General features: G+C 42.7%; 1 protein-coding gene across 1 annotated transcript; it reads left to right on the plus strand.

Moving 5' to 3' along the window:
* Positions 1 to 41: 41 nt before the first annotated feature.
* Positions 42 to 5,536, plus strand: ttpa (tocopherol (alpha) transfer protein). Its single transcript, XM_034702956.1, has 3 exons — positions 42 to 302; positions 1,699 to 1,809; positions 3,631 to 5,536. Exons 1-3 carry the CDS (start codon positions 42 to 44, stop codon positions 3,874 to 3,876), a joined length of 618 nt encoding a protein of 205 aa, XP_034558847.1. The 3' UTR covers positions 3,877 to 5,536.
* Positions 5,537 to 8,631: the final 3,095 nt, after the last annotated feature.

Raw genomic sequence — 8,631 nt, forward strand, 5'->3', positions numbered from 1 at the left:
CTGATCAGGTCCACGCTCTGTCACGTGGAGCTTCTCCTGGTATGTTCTCCTCTCAAACAGTGATTTCACTGAGTCCATCTGTCTGTCTTTCCGTCCGTCCGTCTGCAGGACAGTGGAACCCCAAAGAATGGTCGGCCCTCCAGGTGTTCAGGATCAGCCTGATGACATCAGAGATCATCTCCATGGAGACAGAGACGCAGAGGCGGGGTTTGAAGGCCATATTTGACCTGCAGGGATGGAGTCTGGGTCATGCGTTCCAGGTTAACCCTTCCATCGCCAGAAAGATATCCTCTGTGTTATCGGTAAGCCTAAAATCAATCAATCAATCTTTATTTATAAAGCTCCAAATCACAACAAATGTTCTCCTCAGACTCTTCACAAACAGAGCAGGTCTAGACCGGACTCTATGTTCTATTATTAACAAAGACCCAACATCAAGACCGGATCAGATCCAGTCCCATCTTACAGACAGGACTCAGTCTGATCTCATCTTAATCCACCATGAGCAGAGCACTTTGCAGCATTTAGCAAGTTACAGCGGCAAGGACAAACTTCCTTTAACAGGCAGAAACCTCCAGCAGGACCAGACTCATGTTAGACACACATCTGCTGAGACCGAGTTGGAGAGAGGGATAGAGGGAGGTGAAGAGAGAGAGAGAGATGATAGTGGAGAGATGGATAGTAGTAGTTGTAGCAGCTGGAGTCTGGCACGTCCACAGCAGCAGAGATCCAGAGGAACCTACGAGACAAGGGAGCTCAGGGACTCCAGAAAGGTCTAAGAAAAGAGAGAAGAGAGGGAGACGGAGATAAGAATGAAAGGAAAGAAGGAGAGAAAGGAAAGAAGGAGAGAAAGAAAGAAAGAAAGGAAAGAAGGAGAGAAAGAAAGGAAAGAAGGAGAGAAATAAATAAATAAGGAATAAAAGAAAGAAAGAGGAAAGGAGAGAAAGAAAGAAAGAATAAAGGAAAGAAGGAGAGAAGGAAGAAAGAAAGAAAGGAAAGAAGAAATATCTTAGTTGTTGTTTTGTGCAAAGTGACAGTGTGTAGTGTGTAGTATACCTCTCATGTTACAATAACCAATCAAAACACGCCTTTAGAGTCCAGACAGACAAATACACACTGAGAACATGAGCATATTATATCATACTGCAGTACAGGAGGAGACAGATGTTTCATGGAGGGCATATGTGACAGAGATCTGCTCCGTCCCACTCTCAGTGAGGAACACAGATTGTCCCACAGTTCTGTGCACAGCCTGCTACAGTTTGAGGACTACACCCACACATGCTGAGAATAACAGCAAGAGATGTGATTCACCACAGGAAGTACTTATGATCGACATTTTGCATACATTTGATGAGTAATGGGCTGTATCTGCTGCAGCTTTCTATCTCACTTCAGGTCCTCTTTTAACGTGATCATTGGTCTGACCCACAGCAGAGCTGGAAGACTTTAAGAAACAAAGACCTCAGCGTTCAATAAAGAGCTTTTAAAATAACGGATCAATAACTGTTAACATGTTTAGAATTAAATCTCAGAGGTTTGAAGAACGATTTGATATTAGAGACGACTTTTAAAATAATGTCTGAGAAATCTGCCTGGAGCCTTGTTTTCCCTCACTTCAATGTTTGTTTTTACACCTTCCGTGTGTGTGTGTGTGTGTGTGTGTGTGTGTGTGTGTGTGTGTGTGTGTGTGTGCAGGAATCTTTTCCATTGAAGGTCAGAGGGATCCATCTGGTCAATGAGCCGATGTTCTTCCGGCCAGTCTTCGCCATGATCTCTCCTCTTCTGCCAGAAAAGATCAAACGAAGGGTCAGTCCATATTTTAACACACTAACTCATGGAGCAAAGACAAACTGAGATCCTCATCTCTGATCTTAACACTTGTAATGTGTCATCATGTAGCACTGTGTTGGAAGCTGCAGGTTAGAGGCAGATTTGTATTTAAATCTATTTATAAAATCACTCGCAAACTTTGATTACCTTTCCATTTTGGGGTTTTAGGGATGCAAAACACAAACAGGGCAGGTCTAGACCACTCTATGTCAAATTATGAACAGAGACCCAACACCAAGACAGGATAAGACTCAGTCTAAACCCAACTTAATCCACCATGAGCATTGCACCTCGCAGTATTTAGCGGCTAGGGGAAACTTCCTTTAACAGGCAGAAACCTCCAGCAGGACCAGACTCATGTTAGACACACATCTGCTGAGACCTACCGTGTTGGAGAGAGGGATAGAGGGAGATGAAGAGAGAGGGAGAGGTGATAGTGATGAGACGAGTAGTAGTAGCTGTTGCCGCTAGAGTCCAGCACGTCTGTATGAGCTGGAGTCTGGAACGTCCACGAGACAAGGGAGCTCAGGGACTCCAGAAAGGTCTATGGTTAGTAACTTTAGTAAGTGATGAGGGTGCGGGGGCTGAGATAGGATCCAAGTGTGTCAGTGCGCCAGTTCCCCCTGCAGTCTAAGCCTATAGCAGCATAACTAAAACCTGGTCCAAGCCTGATCCAGCTCTAACTATAAGCTTTCCTATCAAAAAGGAAAGTTTGAAGCCTACTCTTAAAAGTAGAGAGGGTGTCTGCAGGACCAGACTCATGTTAGACACACATCTGCTGAGACCTACCGTGTTGGAGAGAGGGATAGAGGGAGATGAAGAGAGAGAGATGATAGTGGGGAGACGGATAGTAGTAGTTGTAGCAGCTGGAGTCTGGCACGTCCACAGCAGCAGAGATCCAGAGGAACCTACGAGACAAGGGAGCTCAGGGACTCCAGAAAGGTCTATGAAAAGAGAGAAGAGAGGGAGACCAGAAGAAAGAAAAAGAGGAGAATAAATGACAGAGGGAATGACAGAAGGAAAGGACGGGAGAAGAAAGAAAGAAAGAAAGATGGAATGAAAGGAAAAGGGAAAGAATGAAAGAGCAAAAGAAAGAAAGAAAAAAAACAAAAGAATGAAAGAAAGAAAGAAGAAAAGAGAGAATGAAAAAAGGAATCTACAGCAGAGATCCAGAGGAACCTACGAGACAAGGGAGCTCAGGGACTCCAGAAAGGTCTATGGTTAGTAACTTTAATGGGACAGGAAGAGTTAAAGTGAGAGACAGACAGAGAGAGGAGAGAGAGGGAAAGACAGGATCCCAGTGTGTCAGTCTAAGCCTGTAGCAGCATAACTAAGACCTGGTCCAAGCCTGATCCAGCTCTAACTATAAGCTTTATCAAAAAGGAAAGTTTGAAGCCTACTCTTAAAAGTAGAGAGGGTGTCTGCCTCCCGGACCCTGACTGGTAGATGATTCCAAAGGAGAGGGGCCTGATAACTGAAGGCTCTACCTCCCATACTACTTTTAGAGACTTTAGGTAGGATGAGCAGGCCTGTGTGTTGGGAGCGTAGTGTTCTAGAGGGGTAATAGGACACTATGAGCTCTTTAAGATATGAAGGTGTCTGAGCATTCAGAGCTTTGTAAGTCAGAAGAAGGATTTTAAATTCTGGTCTAGGATTTGTGTGTTTATTATCTGAAATCTGAGTAATGAATAAACTTTTTAATAATTCATCAATGATCAAAGTTTGTTGAGAAACTAATTGTCAGACGTTTAACACACTTAAGAGAATGAATCATTTCAAACACTCTCTCTCCTGTAGATCCACATGCACGGTTCTGATTTCCATGAGAGTTTATGCGACTTCTTCTCGCCGCACGTCCTTCCTCCTGAGTATGGCGGCGAAGGGCCAGACATAGAAAAGGCGTGTCAGGATTGGACCAATCATCTTTTCCAGTCTGAGAAGCTCCTCCAGCAGATCGCTGCTCACCCTACAGGAGACATCTCCGTCACAGCGGAGGATTCCCTGATCCTGGAGGACGTGGACACAGACCGACTCTCAGAGTGACCATGTTTGAACTTTGGACCATCGGCCCAAACAAGGACTGTTGTTTTGTTGTTTTTGGACCAACCTTGGACTCTGTTGGCAGAGTTTTTTAAGGACTATAACACTGAAGTCGTTCATGTGGGATCCCAGCAGCGTAGGGACGGTGCTGCCCTGGCATGATGAATGTCTCTTTTTGTATTCTCCCAGATCAGATTTTTCTCATGGATCCTAAGGAGAAAGACTCAGTTCATGTTGAGAGTTAGACTTTACAGAGATTAGATATTGCTCCTTGAAGTGGCTTTTGTTTGCACACCACATGTCAGTGTTTTCTATGAAGTTTTATGGAAGCTCATATATATGCAGTTTATAAGAGTCCTGGTCTGGACACATCACCATGTAAATATTCCAGCCTTAGTGTCCAGTGAAGCACACTGTGACACGTAGCCACACTGAGGCTCCAGCCCTCCCCGACGTGCCTGGAAGTGCAGCGGCCCATCAAACTCTGGATTCACCTTTAACTGTTGTCCAAGCTGCAAGCAGTGGATCTCGATCTCATTCTCTTTCCAAATGAGTTAAAGGTGCCTGAAAACTCAACAAACATCAGTGTGATAAAACTTTAGATGTCATGGGCCTTGGAAGTCAGCCATGTATGTGTAACCTCTGCTTGTAATCAAACCTCCCTCCCTCCTGTAGTAATGATGCTGAATGCTGAATGCTGTACGAACGTCACATTAAGATATTTCTTTATTTGACTGTTTTTGTCAAATAATGCTGAATGTTTGAAAGAGTCTTAATATTTCCTAAACAGAACATTTTATTGATTTTCACAGCTCAGTATTTGTCATTTGATCGGCCAGAGAGACATAAGTTGTTTTGTTATCATGTGAGCCACACTGATCAAAATGTAGTGATGCCTTTTCGCCACGTTAGCCACAAATAGCATTATTATTAGGGCCCGAGCACTGACACGCAGTGGTGGCGAGGCCCTATTATATCCCAAAGGATCGCTAGGATTCTTCCGCCGCTCCAAAGCCAAATTTGCATGCCTCAACGTGGACCAAAACTCACCAAAATGTGTCCCAAAGTCATCCCATTTATGTATCTTGGGGCTCTTAAAGTGCAGCACAGCAACACCTGCTGGACATCAGGCAGTGGCACACATCAGGCTATGCTTGTGCGAGGGCCCGCTCATATCTTCTTGCAGTTTTAATTATTAATAAAATGATAGTATTACATATTAAAAAACCTGTCTCTGTTTAGTTACATTAAAAATGTGTTCAGAGTTGATGTGATGAATTGACTGTGATGTCAGTAATCTCACCTGGAAGGTTATTTTACTCACATCTCAGTCAGACGTCACAACCCCTCCATGTCCTGGATATTTAAAGCCTGCTCACATGTTTCTGAGAGATGTTAACAGTTGGATGGATAATTCAGCGTGTGATGTTTGAACGATGAAAGGATGTTTTTAAGCTGTGAAGAGTTTCAGAGGATCAGCTGATCAGGTAGAGAATTGTACTTGATGCAGTTTGTTTGCATGAATGGGAAATTCAAATCTTGTGTATAAGACGATGTAAATGTTCAGAGACTTGAGCTTAACTTTTTAAAAATGCTTTTATCACCTGAGAACTGAGCCGGAGAGAAGGAGGAGAACTGTGAAGATAAATCACTTTTAACAGCTGTGGTCCACTTCCTGGATAGATGACCAGATAAGATACGTGTACATGTACGTGTGTGTGTGTGTGTGTGTGTGTGTGTGTATACATGTATGAATATGTGTGTTTGTACGTGTTCATGTTCGTGTATCTGTATTTGTATGTATATGTGTACATGAACAAATATATGTACGTGGGCCTGCACGTTTATGTGTGTGTGTGTGCATGTGTGTGTACGAGTCCGTTTATTTGTCAGCGTACGTGCTCATGAACGTGTGTGTGTTCGTGTACGTGTAGTTGTGCGTGCATCTGTAAGTGTGCATGTGTGTGTAGGTGTAGGTGCATGGAGGGAGGGGTGGATGGATGGATGGATAGATAGATCGATAGAGAAAGAGAGAGAGGGAGGGATGGATGGATAGAGAGAGAGGGGGGAGGGATGGATGGATAGATAGAGAGAGAGGGAGGGAGGGATCAAGAGAGAGAGAGAGGGATAGATAGAGAGAGAGAGAGGGATTGATGGATAGAGAGAGAGAGACAGAGAACGAGGGAGGGATAGAGAGGGAAGGATGGATGGATAGACAGAGAGAGACAGAGAACGAGGGAGGGATAGAGAGGGAAGGATGGATGGATAGAGAGAGAGAGAGGGAGGGAGGGATGGATGGATGGATAGAGAGAGAGAGAGGGAGGGAGGGATGGATAGAGAGAGACAAAGACAGAGAACGAGGGAGGGATAGAGAGGGAAGGATGGATGGATAGAGAGACAAAGACAGAGAACGAGGGAGGGACAGAGAGAGACAGAGAATGAGGGAGGGAAGGATGGATGGATATAGAGAGAGAGAGAGACAGAGAATGAGGGAGGGAAGGATGGATGGATAGAGAGAGAGGGAGGGAGGGATGGATGGATAGAGAGAAACAGAGAACGAGGGAGGGATAGAGAGAGAGAGAGCGAGGGATAGATGGATAGAGAGGGAGGGAGGGATAGAGAGAGAGAGAGACAGAACGAGGGAGGGATAGAGAGCGAGGGATAGATGGATAGAGAGGGAGGGAGGGATAGATAGACAGAGAGAGATGGATGGATAGAGAGAGAGAGAGACAGAACGAGGGAGGGATAGAGAGCGAGGGAAGGATGGATGGATAGAGAGGGAGGGAGGGATAGAGGGGGAGGGAGGGAGGGATGGAGAGAGATAGATAGATAGATAGATAGAGAGAGAGAGAGAGAGAGAGATAGATAGATAGATAGAGAGAGAGAGAGAGAGAGAGAGAGAGAGAGAGAGAGAGAGAGATAGATAGATAGATAGATAGATAGATAGATAGATAGATAGATAGATAGATAGATAGATAGATAGATAGATAGATAGATAGATAGATAGATAGATAGATAGATAGATAGATAGATAGATGGTTATAACACAACAATACCACAAGGTGTCACCACATCCTTCACATTGATCCTCTGATCACAGTAAATGAATATATTTCCTCAGCATGTCCTCAATGAAGGATCCTTTGTGTTTCCTCGTTTAAAGGCCGTCATGCTGGTTTTAAAGGACTGGTGGTTTTACTGTAGTCCTGCTCTGCTGGTTTCTATCTCATGGTTTTTATCTCTGTACACCGTCACTGTGTGGACCTTTGGTCAGCGTTGGCAGCTCAGTAAACACGTCTATCAGCTTAACCTTGTAAACATTATCTACTCTGAAAGTCTGCAAATGCTGAGGATCAATCCGCAGCACACAGTTCAACATGGTTCAGTTTTACTGAGACTGAATTACAGTATTAGACCTTTTAACTTGAGGGTATCAGAGAGCTCAGATCAGATCAATCAGACTAGTATTGATGTATGGAAATGATGCAGAATAATTGAATACAGCAGGTTAAGTTAAATCTAAGTTAAGTGTCTGTGTGTGACTACTGTATGTATTTAAAAAAAACTTACCAGATGGCTCAGTTGAGTCAAACGCTTCAGCTAGCTCAGAGATTTCTAAAGTTTACATAATCAAAACATTGAGTGATGTTCTCAGGGTTTCAAAGACATCAAAATTAAATATCACACATACATAAAAACTTTTCATGATCTCTATTAGACATGCTGTAATAAAGAGAACAGAATCCCCCTTTTATATCAGTTATAAATGGAAAATCAATCTTTATAGGTCAAAGGTCATCGTTACAAAATAATGACGTTGATAATTGCTCAGAGATGGCAGTGTTATCTTTTTATGAGTTGTAGATTATTGTGCAACACCAAAACTAAACTACACTACCAGTCAAAAGTTTGGAAACACCTCTTCATTCAAGGGTTTGTATTTATTTTCATTATTGTAAACACTGTAGATTAATACTGAAGACATCAAAACTATGAAAGAACATATATGGAATTATTTAATTCACAAAAAAAGTGTTAAACAAAGCAGAATATGTTTTATATTTTAGATTCTGTAAAGTAGCCCCCTTTTTTCCTTCATGACAGCTTTGCACACTCTTGGTATTCTCTCAGTCTGCTTCATGAAGTGGTCTCCTGGAATGGTTTCTAATGAACATGAGCCTTATTATATATTATCCTCTCAGCCAGCCAGGAGCTAAATGCATGAAGGCTGAATGGACATGAGATATTTTGACATGTCAAATACAGGTGCAGGTGATAACAGGATGGTCATGGGTGGTACATAGAGATAACCACATGTTCTCTTACCATGACGGCCTGAAACTACAGAGAACACAGCAGGTGATCATATACAGTGGTGTACAGTAACAGAGCAAATTTACTTAAGTACAGTTTTTGAGTATCTGTACTTTACTTGAGTATTATTTTTAGGGGAACTTATTACTTTTACTCATCTACAGTCAGAAGACAATCATTGTACTTTTACTCCTCTACATTTCTATCAGTGCTCTAGTTACTCACTTCTTTTGCTTTGAAGTCAGCTCATGAATCTCCTTCTCTGTTCTGAAATCTGATCCCTAAGACAGTAAACTGCCCGGGGTGTATTCAATTATCCAAAAGTGTCAGAAACCCCAAAAAATCCCAATGCACATTTTTTTAATATCATGTTTAACTCCATTTCTAACCATTTAAATCAATATTTAGTCCATTGGTGTTCTTTAATCCTCACAGGTCATGGCT

This window comes from Notolabrus celidotus, chromosome 15 (genome assembly GCF_009762535.1).
Source record: "Notolabrus celidotus isolate fNotCel1 chromosome 15, fNotCel1.pri, whole genome shotgun sequence".
Lineage (NCBI taxonomy): Eukaryota > Metazoa > Chordata > Actinopteri > Labriformes > Labridae > Notolabrus > Notolabrus celidotus.